General features: G+C 36.8%; 1 protein-coding gene and 1 pseudogene across 3 annotated transcripts; both read right to left on the minus strand.

Annotated features, from left to right (window-relative positions):
• Positions 1-1,261: 1,261 nt before the first annotated feature.
• On the minus strand, positions 1,262-8,072 carry LOC311098521 (THAP domain-containing protein 6-like; annotated as a pseudogene). Its single transcript, XR_014609516.1, has 7 exons — positions 5,531-8,072; positions 4,612-4,804; positions 4,369-4,485; positions 3,872-4,081; positions 3,625-3,824; positions 2,244-3,538; positions 1,262-2,094 (listed from the first exon to the last, which is right to left on the minus strand). The product of XR_014609516.1 is annotated as a THAP domain-containing protein 6-like (transcript).
• A 727-nt stretch (positions 8,073-8,799) lies between these two features.
• Positions 8,800-21,290, minus strand: impdh2 (IMP (inosine 5'-monophosphate) dehydrogenase 2). Of its 2 annotated transcripts, XM_084087471.1 has the most exons (14): positions 20,805-21,290; positions 19,593-19,641; positions 19,406-19,507; positions 18,719-18,793; positions 18,256-18,462; positions 18,090-18,177; positions 16,452-16,651; positions 16,258-16,348; positions 16,083-16,178; positions 12,263-12,406; positions 10,835-10,979; positions 10,399-10,542; positions 10,011-10,094; positions 8,800-9,482 (listed from the first exon to the last, which is right to left on the minus strand). In XM_084087471.1, the coding sequence occupies exons 1-14, from the start codon at positions 20,900-20,902 to the stop codon at positions 9,461-9,463; spliced, it is 1,545 nt and encodes a 514-aa protein (XP_083943597.1). In that variant the 5' UTR covers positions 20,903-21,290; the 3' UTR covers positions 8,800-9,460. The 2 variants fall into 2 exon arrangements, with proteins under 2 accessions (XP_083943597.1, XP_083943598.1); XM_084087472.1 differs by lacking the exon at positions 10,399-10,542.
• Positions 21,291-21,733: the final 443 nt, after the last annotated feature.

Raw genomic sequence — 21,733 nt, forward strand, 5'->3', positions numbered from 1 at the left:
TTTTTTTTATTCAAATCCTTGTAGTATTTCTGTGTCTACTTAAAGATACAAATAGATAAGATAGATAAGATAATATACTAATGTCTTATTTTGCACAGTGCCGTATTTCTATTGTATATAAGTTAATGTCACTTGTTTACACTTTTCATTTCGGGAGTATTAAAATAATAAGTAAGCTATCTATATTGTATTTCATATATTGAGTTCATTTTTTTATTTGTTTCTTTAATTATTATTATTATAATTAGTATTTTGAATGTGCAATTGTTTTAGTTAAAGGTTGGGTAGGTAAGAATTGTCTAAAGAACTTTTTTTCAAATTGGCTTAAACTGTCTTTATATACCAATACATAATTAAAATGTAAGTACTTTGAAAAAGAGAGTATAAAAATTGAGTGACTATAGTGTATTTAATCTTCAAAAAACACAGCTCATTAATTCCTACCGGGACGAAACAAGTGATTGGCTTGCGCGACTGTCACTCTCCGTCGCCATGACTACCGCCGCTATTACTGGCTCTGCCCACGTGCGCGCAGTCGAGCACCCGTTTTTAGGTGGGAGTGAATGGAATTAATGAGCTGTGTTTATTGAAGATTAAATACACTAGAGTCACTCAATTTTTTATAATCTCTATTTCAGAGTACTTGCATTTTAATTATCTATTGGTATATAAAGACAGTTTAAACAAATTTGAATAAAAGTTTTTTTTAGACAATTCTGACCTACCCAACCTTTAAATAAAAGAATGTCTAAAACAAAGCTATTAAGTTTCTTGTGAGTATATGTACACTAACAGTGCAAGTACTGTACTGCGATGCAAGGGGGCGCCACTTAAAATCTTGCCTAGGGCACCAAATTGGTTAGGGCCGGGCCTGGATAGACGCCCTATCGACCGCTACTGCCTATTGGCGCGGTCGAGCCGTGGGGCCGCCATCTTAGACCGGTCACCCGCTCCACTCAGTGTAATCTGAATAGCAGGTGCAATGAGCTGTCAGCGCATTTAATTAATCATACCTCACTGAATAACGAACTGATTTTCACGTGGGTTTTTTTTGCTGCAAAGGTCATTCATGTAGCTATGATACAGGACACATGGTTCGGCGTATTTTAATATTCATAGTAGGCTTAACACAACAGTAATATAATATTCTGATATAAGATATAAAGTGACCAGACGTCCAAAATCAAAATATTTGATGTAGGATATAAGGTATTTTATAAATCACACACTATAAATATAATAAAGAAGCAGAAACATATAGTTGCAGTAAAGTAAGATATTTTAATAAGTTTGAAGAAACAATTTATAATGATTTGTGACACACACACACTCTCCTCACACACACTCTCCCACAAACAAACAAACACACACTCTCTCACACTCTCTCTCTCACACACACACACTCTCTCACACACACACACACTCTCTCTCTCACACACACACTCTCTCTCTCACACACACACTCTCTCTCTCACACACACTCTCTCTCTCTCACACACACACACTCTCTCTCACACACACACTCTCTCTCACACACACACACTCTCACACACACACACACTCTCACACACACATTCTCACACACACACACTCTCACACACACACACTCTCACACACACACTCTCTCACACACACACACTCTCTCTCTCTCACACACACACTCTCTCTCACACACACACACTCTCTCTCTCACACACACACACACACACACACACACACACACTCTCTCTCTCTCACACACACTCTCTCTCTCTCACACACACACACACACACACACACACACACACACACACACTAAAACCCCTGAAAGAGGACTGTTTTGCAGAGCTTCTTTCTCGTGCTCCCTTTCTGTAGTTCAAGAGAGGCGAGTTTGGCAACATGGTGGAGCCTTATCTTTAAAAACACAGACACAACCAATGACAACAAGTCAGACTGATGGTTGTCGATGCCAAACTGGGTCTCCTCAATGTGCTCCCCAAGAAGGAAAACATCCTCTGTTCCAATCTCCTCCCGCACAATGTGCGTGACTGTTGACACCTTAGGAGCTTGTATTGTTGAAGCTTGGCGGATCACCCTCTCTGCAGCTCTCAGCACCTTGTTATAATAATAATAATAAATATAATACATATTTATATAGCGCTTTACACAATACTCAAACTTTACAGAACAGAGAAAATAAGAACAAAGTAACCTTAATAAACAAAGATTAAAAGATTTAAAAAAACAAGATAATAGAATCAAACCTTCACTGTGCCAAGTGATGGAATCACTAGGCCACCGTTGTTTTTCAGGGCTAGAAGGTGGTAGCTCTTGTCAAATGAAGCTGGTCTAGCATCTCTGACCAAGTTTGCACGGCACACATCACAGCTTTCAAAGAATCTGCCGGACTACAAACCCTGCTATGTAGACCAGAGCATTTTCCACCAGACCTCCAAACCGAGTGGGGAGATAACTGTGGTCACACACAAGGGCCGAAATGTTGGCGAATGGAGATGGGTGTTCTTCAGCAGTTTCAGCAGAGGACATCTCCACAGCAGACAGGGACACAGTGTGATCTTGGGCTGCCACATTGCCTGTCTCACCAGGTGAGACACCAGGGCCGTGCACAGACCTTTTGAGGGGCATGTGCTGAAACTGAAAAAGGGCACCCCCCTACCTTTTTTTTATATCAAAATTATTTAGTAAGCCTACATAAAAGGAAGAAATGGTCACATCTTCATGACAAATTAAATAACACAAAATAATAGTCTCAAAAGCTTTAGATTTATTCGATTAATAACAACCATAATAATAATATAGATAATATAGCTAAACATGGTTTTAAGGGCTTCTTTAAACCCAATTACAACAGCAACCTTCTGTTGCTCTTGTGTACTCCCTCTTTTTTTAAATTGCGTTTATAGAAATATGTCAAAAATACTTGACTCATACATAAACATGTCCAAATGATACAAATTAGCTTATAAAACCAAACGGAATAGCTAAAAAAAAAAATCTTTTTTTTTATTGAACTTTATGCACTTTTTTTTATGAACTTTGCAGAGAGAAAAAAAATAAAATAATAATTATATATATATATATATATATATATATATATATATATATACTCTTTTTTTTAGCTATTCGGTTTTATAAGCTAATTTGTATTATTTGGTTAACATGATTATGTATGACATTGAGAAGAGGGGAAGGTAGAGCAATGAGTCAAATTATATTTCAAAATAGTTTGTTAAAAATACTTAAGTAATTATGTCCAACTCAATTCCAGATTATAAGAAACTATAGCCATACCTTTACTATAGCATATCCAACATGTATCCGCCTACCTGGCAAAAATGTTATACTGTGGAGGACCAGGGATGTTGGTCTCTTGAAGGTCTCTTATTCACTAAAAATATTTCACAATATTACTGTTTTTGCTGTATTTTGGAACAAATAAATGAAGCCTTGGAATGAATTAAATCATGAATTACATTCTGCATGATAAAATATAAAGCATATCCAGCAACATCTTGTTCAGGCCAGGTTTGGCATCCACCTGTAAAAAAAAAATTGAGAAGAAGCTTTTCAACGTATTTGCATCAGTAATTTCCAAAAGTTAAATTCGGACAACATTAAGCCTACCTTTGTATTGTATGTGGATGTGGGAGGGGAAAATGTCGAGTCTCTCTGAGGTATTTGTATGCCTTTGGACCATGTAGATGGAGCGTGAGCGCAAACTCTCTGTAGTCCTTTGTGTATTCATGGCCCTGCTTTGCCATGAGGTCTATCTGAAGATCTGAAATATTATGATTTAAAATGAATAAGTCCCCTTCAGATAATAACTAAGAATAACATGTACATGAATTTCAAAGTGCTAATTTTGTCTTACAGAGTAGAATTCAAGCTTCTCTTTGAGCTCTTCATTAATGAGGTTCTTTTCCCTCAAATCCCCCAAAAGACTCTTCACTGTGGTTTTTGCCCTTTTCTCTCTGGCCATGGAATTCTTCTTCTCCCGCTCTAGACTTTCCAGTCTTGCCAAGGCTTCATTGAGTCTGGTCTTAAGAGCGGTAGGAGAAGCAGGCAAGGCATAGCCATGATCCTAGTAGAAAGAGGGATGAACATGGTTTGAGTAATGTTTCACTTCACAAACATCACTTTGACACCACTAGTTTATGGCCCACATTCTTTCTTATAGTCATTACCTGTCAAAGCCACTGCCAGCACTGTGTGTGTGTGCACCTGCCAGCAATGCATGTTCAACGTGTCTTAAATTGTGTGTGTATGGGTTTATTTGTGAGCATGTTTAATATGAGTGGCAGCAAACAAGTGAGATTTTAATATGTCCAGGAAACATTATGATATGATGATTAAAGTAGAAATATTCACATCATTAGGCTGAGGTTGTGGGCTTGAGGTTGCCGTTTCCTGCGAATTCAGAGAGGCCATGGACAGGCTTTCTTCAGCTCTTCTGGAGGTAGACGACGTAGCCCTGCCCTTTTCCAACTAAAATGAAGAAGCATAATACATAATGAAATATGTATAAAGGGATAAGTATCTTACCCTGCCCTGTGATTGATAATATAATATTTACATTTATGAATGCTAACAGCCTTATGAGGATACACCTACTCTTTGGAGGTGAACCGGGAAGCTGAAGACGGATGGAATAACACCATCTCAGAGTCTGACAATCTGACCCGTCCTATCAAAGTCACCCTGCTTAAAATGTTGAGAGCAAAGCACCGATGAATCACTTGCAGTGAATCCTTCTCTCCTCAAAGCCACTTCCCACTTCTTCCTTATATCTTTGTCCTTGGGAAACCTTCAAAATGAAAACGGAAGATTTGTGAGAGTCTACACAAAAACATTTCACAAAGGAGGTCAAGCTTATTTTCTTCCTTCACATTTCTTAGAACCTTTCTTCAACAAAACTCCTATTTTGAAATAAAGGATTTAAGCTACTGAAAAGTTACTAGCTAAACTACAAGTAGTGATTGCCCAACACTGATAATACAGTCTATGACACTTGTGTAAAATTCACTGGCCAATGTTATACCAATAATAATTGTTTTATTTCTACATAGAATTATTGTGTCAATTGTAATCTAAAGCCCTATTCGGACGGGATTAACTTTACAAGGGATTATCTTTGATGGAGTAATAATGTAATTTTACCACAGGACGTCTGTAATATTAATGGCTAATTCGCACGTAATAAGATATCTCAATAAAACTAGCAGAAGTGGGAGGGGTGGGTAACTAGATTTGCGCATCGCCGTCATGTGTGTATTACATTGCTTCATGATATCACGTGCGCAAACACAAATAACCTATATTTATACTGCAGGGCCGTTGAATGCTTCTGATAACCACTAATGTATCTGATAACCGAGAAGCTCTTGTAACGTTAATTATTACCGTTAATTATGCAGTAAACATAGCCTAGCTAACGTTAGCTGGCTACAATTTCAGTACAGTAATATCCAAGATCCTTGCTCCTTCTCTATTCACAAAATACAACCAATAGTACGGTAATGTTAAAACTTACTTGTGAAAAGTAATCCCCCGGGCTCTATTTGCGCTGGTCCGCCGATTAGAACAGGAAAATGCTCCACAGTGTTCTGGCATCTTAACTGCTGCCACGCAACGAAACTAGAGTACGACCGGTTAAAGATGGCGGCCGTAATTCTCTGTGCCCAGCGGCCAATAGGGCATCTAGTCTCTATATAATATCTATGGTTGCGACCGTTTGAAAGGCGCCATTTTGGGTGTGGCAAAATCAGATCTGTCAGTGACTGAAAAGAAAGTAAAACTGCTCTTCTGATCAAATGCGTTTTGTTCGTAAGTTGTAGTTTTATTTTCAATAATATAAACTACACCTTTAGATATTCCAGGGGTTACTTTCCTTCTTATCACTGATTTTTGTAAAAAAATATATTAATGTAGGCTATGGCCTACTTCACCCAAAAATACAAATTATCATTATTTATTTATTTTTTTAAACCATATGACTTCATTTATTGCACTATATTACAAGACATTTGATAGTTTTCGGTGAAGAAAAAAGCATTTATGTCATTAATGTATTCACTACACATCTTGCTTTATGCTGATAGGCCTATATGGTCACCTTTTATTCATTTTATGGAAAACAGCAGCTTGGACATTGGACATTCTCTTTTCCTGAACTGAGTAAATGATAAGAGAATATTCCAGTTTTAGGGTGGTGAAATATTCCTTTAAGACTTTTTCTCTAACAATATAGGAAAGCTTTTACTCTATTTAATGTTTCAGTAGACTGCATCCGGAATATTGTTTCCAGTATAAACAGTTTTAGCATCAACACATTTTAAACAATTGACTTCTGATGGAATACTCAAATATTTCCTTAATGTAACAGTGATGAAACAATATTTGTAAAGGGTTTATCTTTAGAAAAATATATCAAAATGAGATCTGGTCACACTTCATACCAAGGCAATGAAGGCATATTTTAATGCTGGCTGTTTGGATGTTTATTTGAGTACTTCCGCTTTGTTTGAGGCAGGTGACAATTACCTGTATAAGAGCTGAACTTGGGCCAAATTACATATCACTTGTTGTTTTACAGTAAGATCTGGATTTGGTCCCAGATCAGCTAAAACAGCAACACTGACTCAAACATTTTACTTTGTATCCTCTGGCCAGAGTACAATCTACAAACCAGATCAGTCAGCTTTTGAAAATACAAACCTAAAGAATTATTCAGGCCTAAAAGAGAAAAAGTCATCAAGTGATGTTTTGACAAAGGTTCTTAATTTATTGAAGAATTACAAAGATAAAATTGAAATGTCTGAAAAAGATTCTGTGATTTTTGCTAGAAAATTCTGAAGGAATTGATGTCAATCTTGGCTGACACGAAGTTCCCGGTGGCGAAACATATTGATGGCGATCCGGGAGAAAACGTGTCATTCCAGAGCAACATCATACTTTGTCATATACACACGGTTTGCACAGACACACATTTCTAAATAAACTACCTTTAAGCAAATATTAACTTAATATTGAATATAGGCATAGTTATATTCAAAGACATTTCAAGAGTAATACAGAACTACAATATCATATCTGAATGAAGCCAAAACTCAATTTATGCTCCTGCAAGAAAGGAGGGCCACAGAATCCATAGCCAGCTGTCAATCAACCAAACAGCTGCATTATGGGTTCCGTTACCATCCAGGCTGCTGTGGCCATTTTCAATGACAAACCAGGAATCAACACATCCAGCAATACTTTGTCATTCGACATTATTCCATATGGAAATTTCAACCTAATTACATTCATGTGTTCCTTTTTGTAAGTGAAAATGAAATAACATTGAAACAGCTTTTACCACAAACAAGTTTGATGTTTCCGCAAGAGAATTAAACTTGTTTATTTATCTTGCTTCATCTATAGACTTGTATCTTGAAAAACCTGTTCCATATCAGAGAAAGAGTGGGCAGAGAGAGGGAGGGAGAGAGAAGGAGAAGGGGGTTATGCAAGTTAAATGAAGACGAGATGAAAAGAGAGGATATAAAATGAACTAAATTAAGTCACATGAAGTCAAACATAAAGAGGAACTAGCTTGAAATATGAAGCTTCTTTTTAGAAATAACAACCTTGATGGCACCTAATAAATATTTGAGTGAATTCTAGTTGAAGTGATCTCTTCTCTTACTGTATTTTCTTCTTTTACGTGAAGATTTCCTTATATTTCCCAAACACAGTGAAATGAGCGAGGGAAAAAAAAAATGAGACAAATGAATAAGAGACAGTTTGTATCAATGCACATTTACATTCTTATTTTTCCATTTCAGTGGGATCAACTTAGCAAAAGAGAAGATAAGTTATCAAACGAAAGAAACAAGTGGAGGAAAGGTGAAGGGAAATGAAAGAAAACAACTTGTCACTATGATGAATAGCAAGCGAGGAAGACACATTGAACATAAGATAAAAATAGACAGGTATGAAAGAGATGAGGTGAATAGGCCTAATTCTATGTTACCTGTTTCTGTCATTCCAGCTCTTTCTTGTGCGCACTCCCTCTCTCTCTCTCTGCTCCCTGGCTTGTGCGAGTTTGTCAAAGAGCGTTTGCGTATTTATGCCTCCTGACTTCCTCCTCAGAAATCTGAGGAACATTTTCACTTTCACTTCTTCACTAGGCTACCCACAACCTCCCCCCTCCAAACATCTATGTCTTTCCCTTCTCTTTTCTCTTCTTATAATTCCTGTCATCTCTCTTTTGATTTATATATTTTTCTCTGTTAATCTTTAAACTTTATAAAAAATATATTATGGCTGATTAACTAACTTCATTGTAGGTGTAATGTATTTATGTATTATATATATATATATATATATAGACACACATATATATATAGACACATATATATAGACTTCTAAATAACAATCTATATGAGAATTAGATATGTGATTTTTTCTAATATTTTAAAAATGTTTTAGTTTTCTCAGAAAACAAGAAAGACAATACTGCTGCACACATTAATATACAACTGTCAGTCATTTTTTGCTGTGTATAAAAGCGTTAAGAGATCTGGGCCCAGCTGGGATGAGCTTACTAACGGGCCAATATCATATTTCATTTATGAGGAGCCATCTGGGGCTCTCAACCCAACCTGTCCAGGTGCTGGTCCATTAGTGAGCATGTGTGAACGCCTGTTTGGAAAGTCCGGTAGTTTTGGAGGTGAAGGCTGGTTCCCTTGAGACACGCTTGCAAAATGAGGAATAGTGTACCAATGTCAATGTCTAGCAGCCACTTACCCACACACCCACAGATTCAGGATTTGAAAATCAATTTATTATGAAAAAACAAAAAAACAAAAAAAACACACATGCAAGTCAAAACTATGTTATAATTTACATGTCACAGGCAGATTTTTATTAAGGTATTCACATGCACACACCTAACTTGAAGTGTCAGTTCTCTTTTTAATAACAAACTTAACATAAATCCCATTAAAATAAAACACTTCCTGTTTCACACAGATTTAACTGCACTCGGTTTTCTTCTCAGGACTGAAAACGTTGACAGTTTTTTGCTTATAATGATGCATATGCAGGTATGTTTGTATTTTATGAAACAAAACAAGAGTCAAGACATATATGGTAAAAATGTGGCAAAAAATTTATATTTTTAAACAAAACTTGTCAAATGATTACAATCAAAAACAATTTTTGACATGTAAGGCATCTGATACATACAGCAGACGGCATGTTCTTCCCACAACCACACGTTCACACACACTGGCGTATGCTCACAGACATATAGACATGGGTTCTCTCCTCACTAAGAGGAAAGGCGGCTGGGAAGACGAGAAAGAGGAAGCTGAGGTTCTCGGTGTGTTCGGGTGCCTGAATGTGCAAAAGCACGTGTGGAAGTCCATTAATGGAGGTTTATGTGCATTTGGCTGTGCATGTACTGCCATCTGTAGTGTCTTTAAAACAGGCGCTTCTCATAGCTGAAAGAACAAAACAAAAATGTCAATTCATTAATTTTTTTATTAAAAAAATTAAAAATGTACACTATATCGTTCAAAAGTTCGGTTTTGGAAAGATTGTTTTAATGTTTTTTTGAAAGAAGTCTCGTATTCTCACCAAAAATGCATGTAAAGACAATATTGTGAAATGTTACTGCAATTTAAAATAACTTTCTATTTTAATATATTGTCATTTATTCCTGTGACAGCAAAGCTACATTTTCAGCATAATTTCTCCAGTCTTCAGAAATCATTCTAATATGTTGATTTGGTCCACAAGAAACAGTTATTATTTGTATTCGTGTTGAAACCAGTTTTTCTGCTTAATATTTGTCTATACCTTGATACACCTTCTTTCAAAATTCTTTGATGAATAGAAAATCCAAAAGAGCAGCATTTATATCGGAAATCATTTGTAACATTATAGATGTATTTTCTTTCACTTTTGAATAAAAACTTTGAACGGTAGTGTACAATATCTTCAGACTAAGAGTATGAATGTTCAACTACCTGTGTAGGCTGTGCACTCCACCCTCCATTTGAGCTGACATTGTCCTCTTTTCAAACCTCAGTTCACCAGAATACATCATTGCCCTGAGATAGATGTAGAAAGAAAGAGAGAAAAGGCGCAAAAAGACACAATGAAAAATAATCTGTAATTGAACTCAAACATGCAAGTGTCTGTTTTAGCACTGCATTATTGTGTTAAAAGTGGCGTGTATAATATCTGTGCCACTAGTGCCATCAAACAGAATTGCAAAAATAAGAAATGATTGGTTGGAAACAATCACACTTTTTACAATTTTGTTAGGCATCACTAGTGGCACAGAAATGATACACTGCACCTATAAGTGCATATAATTGCAGGTATGTGAGTAATTAGTGCGTTTGCATGTACCTCAGCTGTGTGAGGCTCTTAGCACCGATGTCTTGGCAGGAATGCTGTATGCCAACGAGGAGATATGGAACAAACTTATGGATGGAGCCTTTATCCTGAACTGCCCCTGAAACTCCCTGAGCTACTTTAATCTTATCACTCTCACTGAAAGAGAGAGAGAGAAAGAGAAGAGAAAGTGAATTTGGTATATTTACATACTATAGGGTTTTCTGTCTTCTACATAATTGTTGTTTTACTTGGCTTTTATAAGCGTTAAATATTATGTTTTATCAAAACCTCAAGATCAGGCTAATTATCATCATGCATTAGTCTGTATAAGCAGTTGTGAAACTGTAGTCAGCGTGAGGCGAAGCAGTTTAAAAAAACATGGGGTAAACTGTAATTAGTGGGTACACACAGTATTGTGTTTGGGAGACAATATATTTATATGTGCTACCTGAAGTATCTGCTCTGTGAGCCCAGGTTCTTGTCCATGGCATCCAGTGAGCCCATCCCTCTGTACTTCTTCAGACGGATCCCATCCGAGAAGAAATATTCACCAGGAGCTTCAGAGGTGGCAGCGAGCAATGACCCCATCATTACTGAGAGAGAAACCAAAAGCAGAAGAGAATTTAGTTTCAATTATAATATTAGGCTAATACTTAAGATATAATTAGCATTTTACAAAATAAAAAAAACATTATCAATAATAATAATGGTGATGATGATTATAATTAGGTGATGTTATTGTTGACAAACTATTTTTTTTAAAAATTGGTAATTAAAATAAAGATGAAATAAAATAAAATGGGTATTAGATGAAAATGATTTTAAATGAAAATTAGAAATCTTGCTTTAAAGGGATGGTTCGGAGTAATTTCAACCTAGGGTCCTTTGCACCATGACCTCGAGCCAAACACCCCCCCGGAAGCTTTTTTTTCCCTTGGTCGAACATTATTAAAGTTAGAGCTTATTTAGAGATATACTAACCCGTCCACTGATCCGGACGTCGAGGGCACTTCTGTGATTTGGGAAAAGCCCGTAAAAATCCTGGCAGAAAGTGATGCATAAGGATGTAGTGTAATGATGCCCATTTCCAGGAATGCACTAATATTTAGTATGTAGTATCAGTTTGCAACAATTATTATTTAACACTAAGTTGTCAACACTTCGGAAAAAATAATAAAAAATGCATCACTTTCTGCCAGGGCTTTTACAGGCTTTTCACAAATCACAGAAGTGACCTCGACGTCCGGGTTAGTGGTAGCATAAACCATCAGGCAAGTGTTATTTAAATAAACTCCTGATGTACTTACAAACTTTCCAATGCCTCGTTTTATGAGTACAGAACCTATTTGTACTACTGTAGAAGTTTGGTACCATTCTGGGCATTATTAGTGGGGTAATTTACGAGATACAACCTTGGATCCATTAGTGCCTGCACTAAGCCATTCGGCTGGTATCTCTAAATAAGCTCTAACTTTAATAATGTTCAACCAAGAGGAAAAAAGCTTCTGGTGGGGGGGGTGTTTGGCTCGAGGTCATGGTTCAAAGGACCCTAGGTTGAAATTACTCCGAACCATCCCTTTAACTAACTGAAATTACTAAAACAAAAAATATATCTAAATAGAAAAGAAAAAGAAAAAAATGACAAGCCCTTAAAACAACTAAAAGTGAAATTAAAATGAACTGAAAATAAATAATAAAAGCTAGAATCAAAATATTAATAAATACTATAATAGTATATAAATAAAAGAAAAATACCACCATCATTATTTTTTATTATAATAATTATACTAAACAACAAGCCACATTTTAAAGAATAAACAGTCTTATAATCTACTGCAGTGATTGCAAATGAATCTATATGTAACCCACATCTCACCTGTAGATGCTCCTAGTGCAAGTGCTTTAGCAATGTGACCGACTGTCTGAATCCCCCCATCAGCAATGACGGGCACGCCAAACCGCCGAGCATATTCTGATACCTTATACACGGCTGTTGCCTGTGGCCTCCCGCATGCCAGCACTGTGAGGACAACGAGAAATAGAGACCTGGTTATACTTGACCCTTACTTACAAATTATCATTACTATCAACTTACTTTACACTTGCATATTCTACAAATACTAAGTGTGCAGATTAGGACAATAATATGGATTAAAACTGCTGTTCTGTCACAGACATCCATACTCTCTCTCACACACACGCACAGACAGACCGTCACAATCAGTGTATTCTTTACTCGTGCAGTCATGGGATTTCAGTCAGTGACAATCAACGTTACAAAGACAGTATTACATGTGAATTTACAATTAGGCCAAAGCAAAAATGAATGAAAAAAAGAAAAATTCACAGAGTTCAAAGACAAGGTTATCGTTATATGAAATATGTGGATTTATGAAAGTGGAATTTTAGATGTGAGATTTTCTATCAATTGTGAGATGATAGGAGAGGAGAAAAAGGGGTGCACATTAGCAAACCCTCAGCAAGTCTTGACAAACAAAAGCGTCCGAGAGCCTGAATGGAAAGGACAAACCAAAGGGAAATGATTTGAGTTTTTCTTTTACAATCAACTAAATTTTTTGCTACACTACCATATCTGTATGTGTGATCTTACGCAGGAATCCAACAAAACCGATAAAACAGCAGCGGTGAGCATGTTATATGCACACAAACCTGTCAAACCCACATAATTATCACTGTTGACAGAGTGAAGTCCAAAAGTCTGAGACCACTAGTGCAAACACTACTATTTTGATTAATGCAACTTTACTCATTAAACATTATATTAATGAATTAGCATACCAATTAGTGAAAAGTTGCATGCGAGATGCATGGAGACCCATGCTCTCCTCCTCCCATCCTATTCAACATAAATGATGCCCGGTTGCCGAGGGGGTTTTTGGCAATTTTGCGATTTAATTTTAAACACAGTATGAGAGGAGACAAGACATGAAGGGAGAAGCACAGAGAAATGAGTCATCCATTTACCCATAACACCCTTTCTATAGTCACACCATCTACACTGCATACTGTAAAATAAAAAAAATTAAAAAAAAGTGTGACTGAAATTAGCAAAAACTATACTGAACTATAAAACAAAGACCTTTACTGCAGTGATACTTGTGACTGCAAAACAAGTGCACTTTATACGCTCCAGTGCTCTTTCAGAAGCTCTAAAAAAAGGTATTTGGACACTTTAGCCATTCCAGCATTTTATTATACAGATAAAACATTGAAGCAAGTGACATAGAAACAAACACTGTTATGGCCTTTCTCAGAACTAATTTTACTTTTTGTGCCAAATTGATAATGGCTTTTAATCAGCGGGTCCAAAAGGGATTTTTTAGCAGATGTATAAAGTCAGTTCCCATCACATTAACTATGAAGATGATACGCTGATGTTTGAAGAAAATGACCAAATATTAATTATTGTAATTTTTAACAGCACATTTGGTTTCTATTTTTTTACCACTACAATAGTTCAATATTTTATTATACAATGACACTCATACATGTTTAAGTTTGACTTACATGTCCAATTACTGTTCCGGGCCACTGCACAAGCTAGTTCAAGTATGTTAGTGTGGGATTCTGGGTAACAGACTTAGATCAGAGGAAGTGCCAAACACCATTACTGACAGGTTAAGGCTGATTTATACTTCTGCGTCGGACCTACGCCGGAACCTCTACGCTGTAGGCTATGCGATGGTTTTCATTTATACTTCTGCGTCGTTGTGGAGCCATCGAGGGAGCATGTGAAACATTTTTGGAGAGGTGCACTTCAGGGTAAGCTGAAGGATACGCGTGCTACACACAGCCTACGACGTAGCTACGGTGTTAGTTTGACGCAGAAGTATAAATTGGGCTTTAGTCAGACAATGACAAGCATCCAAAACCCCAAAATCCAGCAACTACTTCTAATGATGCAGAGGATTTAACCAATCAATGCAGCAGGCTGTGGGAGAGGGCAGGCAGAGTGAGATAGTGAGCCAATGGGATCTCTGTATGGGGATTAGGGGGAGGGACTTACTGGAGAATCCCGTAACAGTAGTTGGGGTTTTGGGGCTGTGGAGCTTTAAACCAGGAGGAATACTGAGAGGAGCTAGAGAGACATAATTATAGAAAGGGAGATAGAGACTGAGAAAGAGAGCACACTGTAGCTCTGTTTTAAAACCTAGTGAGCTGCCTCACTGCCTACATAGGCAGCTTCCTTCTAAGGAAGCATTCTTACTAATTGTTATGGAACCTCGTAAGGGATTGATTTGGAATGCATTACAAAGGCTGCAACTCTGCATGCCACACAGCTAGCGCTTCACAGGAGACTCGACTAACAATTGATTTCAAAAGAGTTTTATATTAGCATATTGCTAAGATAAGAGCACGATACAATAAAATATATATAAAAAAGAATGTATAAAAATGTTACAATCACAAATGTTTAGTAAGATAATACATTTGAATTACCCTTAATCAGTTTTACAGTATTAAGCGATAATGAATAAAATAAGTTTATTTATAATTAACTTGTCTCTTGCTTTGTCAGCCATCTTAGATTTGTTCGCAATGCATTATGGAGCTGCAATATCCACAAAATACACTACTGTTCAAAAGTTTGGGGTTGGTAAGATTTTTTAAATATTTTTGAATTAAGTCACCTATGCTCACCAAGACTACATTTATTTGATTTAAATAAAATAGTGAAATTCTATATTATAATTTTCTATTTTAAAATGTAATCTATTGTTGAGATGGTAAAGCTGAATTTTCAGCATCATTACTCCAGTCTTCAGTGTCACATGATCCTTCAGAAATCATTCTATTATGCTGATTTGCTGCTCAAGAAACATTTCTTATTTTTTATTCATATTGAAAACAATTGTACTGCTTAATATTATATGTGGAAACCATGGTACTCTTTTCAAGGATTCTTTGATAAACAGAAAATTCAAAAGAACAGCCTTTATTTAAAATATAAAACTTTTGTAAACGGGGTAATAACGGGAAATACTGTCCCGTAATATTATCTTTACTGTCACTTTTGATAATGCACCATTGCTGAATAAAAGTATTTATTTAAAAAAAAAAAAAAATCTTACTGACCCCAGACTTTTAAATTGTAGTGTACCTCAGAAGGCAGCATAATTATACACCCTACCTTCTGGAACAGTCTTTGCTAAGTTTTGGAACAGAGCTGATAAAAAAGGGGACTGATGCAAGTAACATAGACAACCGGTCAGAACAAAAAAAGCTAAATTATGCCATAGACACAGTGGAAAAACTGAGAAAAGCAAAGAAGAGCCTTCACTACCTCCATCATTCAAAGCGACAGAGAATATTCAAACAGTAAATGGACAGATGGACACTTATATAGACATACATATTCTCTCTTAGAAAAAAAAACACAGGATATGCAGTAAAAAAATTTTTACTTTTCTCCACAGATTCTAAAACCCCAGAAAAAGTTGGGAAAAGAGAGGAAATGGGGGCAGTGCAGATTGTCTGCCAATAAATCTGCACAGTTACCTCACAGACCAAGCTAACTGCAGGGATATTTGGGAACTGGACTACTCTAACAATGTTAAAAGAGGACCAGAGGAGGCACCGGACATTAGGTGCTCCCTCTGGAGAAACTGGATATGGAAACACAGCCTGTGATTGGCTGAGAGGCAGGCAGCCAGGTGTGCGATTGGTGGACTGACCTTCTTGTGTGATGCAGATGGAGCCGCTGCCCATTCCCACTCTCAGAGCATCCGCTCCAGCGTCAATCAAATTCTTCGCCTGAGCCGCAGTCACCACTACAACAGAGAGACAACTCAGTATGTTAACTGTGTGTTTGCAGATGTCATGTTCAAAAAGTGTGTGTTTAAAACTAACCATTGCCACCAATGACTTGTAGGCTGGGATATTTCTCTTTTATATACTTTATCATATTAATCTGAAAGATGGAATTTCCTTGGGAAGAGTCCTAAATCAAGGAGAAAGGAAATTTTTTTAACCAAATAGTACAAAAATAAACTATCTTTATCCATTGATACACGGAAAAGCATTATGCCCAAAACAGGCCTCACCAGGACGACCACATCTACGCCAGCCTGCACTAGCAGGTCGAGTCTGTATTTGTCATCATTGTGTGTTCCGATAGCAGCGCCACAAAGCAGCTGTTTACGGGAATCCTTTGAGGCCAGCGGGAAATCTCTGTTCTTCTTCAAATCTGTCCGAGCAATGATGGCCACCAAACAGCCCTCCTCATTTACAATAGGAAGCTTGCCTATAGAAAACAAACACTGAGTGTAAGAATTTCACATCGGAAAGTTATCTTGCAGTGTCCCGACTTCATTTGAAAAATTGCAGTTGAGTATTTTTATGGCTATAATCATTTTAAAAATGGGTAAATAAACAAATTAATTAACCTTTAACAGTAGATAATAGATAGAGAACAAAACAAATTACACAGGTAAAATGTTATTATTTTTAAAAGATATTATAAATGCACTTGAGAATAAAAATACTAGAAATTTTCCTATTGACACTTTACTAAATGCGTTCTTTTTCTGATTTAAAAAAATGCATTAAACTCATTAAATTGACAGTAAAGACATTTATAATGTTACAAAAGATATTTCTTTTAAATAAATGTTGTTTTTGGACTTTCTTCCACCAAAGAATCCTGAAAAAAATCATAGTTTACACAAACATTTTAATCAGCACAACTATTTTCAATAAGTAATAAAAAATAGTAATAAAAAAATGTTTCTTGAGCACCAAATCGGCATATTAAAATAAATCCTGAAGGATCATGTGACACTGAAGACTGATGTAATGATGCTGAAAATTCAGCTTTGCCATCACAGGAATAAATTACATTTTAAAAATTAAATACAAATATTAAACAGTTATTTTAAATTGTAATCATTTTTCACAAAATTATCTCTTGAAATATTACCCATTTTTAATTTTTTTTATTTATTAAATAAACGCAGACATTTAAATGCAGGTTAATTGACTTCAGGTTAAAAGAAAATCTTACCAATCCTAACCTTTTGAACGGTAGTATATGTTGCATGCAGCCAGAAAAAAAAAAGCAAAGTGATTGTCTTGCAGTTATTTTGTGGCACGCCACTGCTAAGATAGATAGATTGTTTTATTTAATGACATGTCAGCATCTAAGGCTATTTTCATGGCAAAAATGTAATTACAAAAATACAAATATCATATAAATGCAATAAAACCAAGCAAACAAACACAAGAAGTCATATTATAATAAAAAATAAAAAAATAAAAAAAATTCCAAAACCTTTTCAGGCATAATCTTACTAAATAAGTCCTTAAGTAAAATAACTTCATAAAAGAGCAGCATTTTACTTGTATTAAACCCAGGACAGTCCAATAAAATATGTTTAACAGAGAGGGGAATCCTACAAAACATGCATAGAGCTGGGTCTTCACCTTTAAGCAAAAAAGCATGAGTCAAATTTGTATGACCTATACGACATCTTGATAATACCACTTGATCAGATCTAGTTTTAAGAGTCCACTGCCAAGAAGTGGTGCATGAAACACTGCTATATAGGTTAATGAATAGTTAACATTCATGTGAATGTTTTATTTGGTTCAAGGATTACTCTAAAACAGTCCTCAGCAATAAGAGGGTGAAGAAAGAAAAAAAAGGGTAAGGAGCTCTCATAAACGCTTAAAGTCTACCCCACCTTTCTTGCTCCTCTGGAGGATTTCATTGGCCTCTTTCAGTGTCACTCCTGCTGGAGCTACAACCAGATCCTCCCTCTTAGTCATCACCTAAGTGACAGAAAGATAAGGTGAGCTGAGCTCAGTAAAACTGCTTAGCCTTTGCCCTCTGTGTTAAGTCCCACCCACCTCACTGAGGGGCAGGTCATGCTCCGACTCTTTGAGGAAGTCGATATCTCGTGATGAAATGATGCCGACCAGACATCCGCCCATCTGTCCATTGTCGGTGATTGGAATCCCACAGAATCCGTGCCGAGCCTTAGCCTGAAAGACGTCTCTTACCCGCTCATTAGGACTCATCACCACTGGATCTGTAATGAAACCCTGTTCGTACCTCTAAGCGGGGGCAAATTTCCAAGTGGAGGGAAAGGGAGGGAGAAATGTCGAGTGGAGGAGTAAAAAAGGATGTTCTATTAGGCATTTCTGCTTGGGTGTCACATCAATACATATCACATAAAACAGAATGAGGTGTGGATTTCTTATTCAGGGACAAGGCAACTGTGGGGTAGGGGTCAGAAGAAACACAGAGTAGAGAAGAGAAAAATGGTACACAAACATAAAAAGACAAAGACATAGAGATGTAAAGACTCACCTTGACCTTGCGGACTTCGTTAGCCTGGAACTCTGGAGTGCAGTTATGATGAATGAAGCCAATCCCACCAGTCAGCTGTGACAACACAACATTACATTAGGCCTTAGAACATAATCCTACATGCATAAAAGATCAATCTTTGTAAATTTAAGTTTGAAGACTTTTTTGATGAATTCCCTATTGTGGGATGAGATGTACCAAAGGGTCTTATTTTTACTTAAAAAAAAAAAAAAAAAAAAAAAAAAAAAAAGCCATTAGTTTATTCATGCCCAGCAAAAACCATAAATTTGCTATTGCTAATCAGTGGCATGTGGTTTGGGGGAGACTGTACATAAGACACAAGTCTTTTTTATCAATCAATATTTTGCTCCCCTTTCCTGGAAGAGAAAGACTGTAAAATATGTGTGGCTGCTAAAGTGATTTTTAATCATCTTTAAGGACTAAATTTGGTCTAAAAGCTAACAGACATAGATTTACAAGGCACAAAACTCATGTCTTAATTCATGGGCCTTTAATTGATTTTATGGATATCAAACATGAGTATTATGGATATAAAACATGAGGCCGCATTCTTGCAAATTAACTGTTCAGGTTCTTTTGTAACGGTATGTACACACATATAGACATTAGTGCTTATTCAAATGTCTATGCAGTAAGACCACTTTATTCTGTCAATCATCCTCTTACCGCCATAGCAATGGCCATGTCAGACTCTGTGACAGTGTCCATTGGCGACGAGACCAGTGGGGTTTTCATTGTGATCGTTTTGGTCAGCGCTGATGTCAGATCCTACAAGGAGAGCCAAACAAAATTAAACCACATCATCCATCCAGAAGAGAAAAAAATATTATATAGAGGAGATTGTTTAACTTACCACCTGGTCAGCTGTGAAGTCAATATACCCTGGTAGAATCAGGAAATCACTAAAAAGAGAACAGAGAAAAGGGGCGTAAGGGTGTGAAAATGTGAGTGATGGTGATTTATTAATTTGAAGCTTTGTGATTTTTAACACATATGTATCACTATTAATTGACAGATATAATAGAAAATCAGAAAACATTTTGACAAACTAATTGCAGGGTTGTTTGGAAAATCTATTTGGAAACAGTGCATTTATTATTCAAGAAACATAAACATTATATATTTGCAAGTTTATTCTTGCAATTCGGCAGAAATCGCTGTTTGGAGTTTAATAATGATTCAGGGAGTTGTTGACTCTAACCGATTTGGTCCGATTCGCCAAAAGTCAACTCTTTCAGCGCTCGTATCTCGTCTACGCTGATACATTCACACGTTGATTATGTTCCAAAGAGTCTTTTTATCCATATCACACACCATGCTGTTTACTAGTGTGTCAAGTAACGCCCGGTTTAATGATAAAACGGAGTTACGTCAATGCTGCAATCTTATGTCAAACGTAAACACAGTTTCTTGCCGTACAATTCTGTTAGATGGTAAACAGAAATGCGTTTCTGAAGACAAAAAACAGCTTTAACTCGGAGACGTTAAATGCTTTACATGGCACCAGAGAATTTGTAGAGAAAACAACCAGAACATACTTCACAAAGTTCAACCTATTTATAGCACATTTGGGAAGACCTAACATAGACAGCAATTGGTTTTGGTGAAGGACAAGCTGCTTGGGTCGTCAGTGGGTTAAGAATAGAATGATCTGCTTGTTTGAACTTGGCATTATGGAATGACAGCAGAGGATCTCAGTGCTGAATCACCCACAGTTCATCAGTACTTCCGAGTTCCGACATGTGAATCCACATGGCAAAGGTGGCACCGCACTGACATGTGCCTTCCACGGTTAAATGTTTATGCAGTACTGACCTACGTGAAATTGAATTGCATAATAGATGAATGACAGTGTGCTGTCACAATATAACATGCTGGATACTAAACCAGATAAACACGGACCGACAACGACACCTACAGCAGCTCATTGTAGCTCTGTTTTAAACGAAGCTGCATACTGAGAGAGCACATCTGCAGTGCTGACTGGCAAGCCTGTTTAATGTTTAATAGCAAGCATATGGTGAATGCACAAGTGGGTATGAGGCACAACTCGAGGGGTATTTACTTGTAGGTAAGTCCGTCTCCGCAGTTGAAGAGCTGCTGTCCAGTTAGACCATCGTCAGGCACGTAGCCCGTCTGTCCACTGATTAAATAGTCCGCCATAGTGCATGAAAAGCGCCAAAGTCCAAATTCTCACAAGAGTTTTTCAAGACAGTAAGTTCTGTTCTTCTCTTTGCTTCAATCCGACAAGGTCTTCAAAGCCCTTAATGACATTAAATATCGCAAAAAGCACAGCTTTAAATGAAGTGACCGGTCTGAATAAAAAAGACCCAAGTGTCCTCTTATTTTGGGGACTGAAGCTGCCCCGTAGTGCCCACGAGCATCACACGTGTCTGTGTGGAGGACGTCCTCGTCTTCCGCAGACATAAATAAGGTGTCTTCGAACGTCACTTCCGGGCTGTAGCAGGGCGGTGTTTATTCACTAAAACGCGTTTAATTTTCCTGTTTATACGAGGGTCGGAGGGTGGGCTCTCGTTATGTCGCGCGCATGTGTGCACAGAAGATTTAATTTTATCTCGCGCACTCTGCTCTTCTGCTGACTTTATTTGGCATGAGTGACCTGACCTGAATATGCAGGCCCGGGAGCGCGCGAGGACACCTAATGCCCCTCGAGTCTAGAGCACGCAAACACCATTTAAAGGTTATTTTTACTGTGAAATAATTTTTTCAACATTTACTTATATTTAACTCATTAGAACATTTAAGTAATGAACAGTCAATCTTCACTGGTTGTTAGTAAAATTAAACATATTTTGTATACATTTCTGACCATGTCCTTTTATTCTTCTTGTATTTTAATATGAATATTTTTGTATTGTAATGATTTTTTTTTTCTCTAACAGAAATTTTGACTTTGCATCTGTTCCTTGTTGTGTATGTTTGGCTTTTGATGAAAAAAATGAAGTAATGTGCTCAGAGATTAGCTAAATCATG

Source organism: Abramis brama (assembly GCF_963993115.1).
Source record: "Abramis brama genome assembly, chromosome: 16".
In the NCBI taxonomy this organism is placed as follows: domain Eukaryota; kingdom Metazoa; phylum Chordata; class Actinopteri; order Cypriniformes; family Leuciscidae; genus Abramis; species Abramis brama.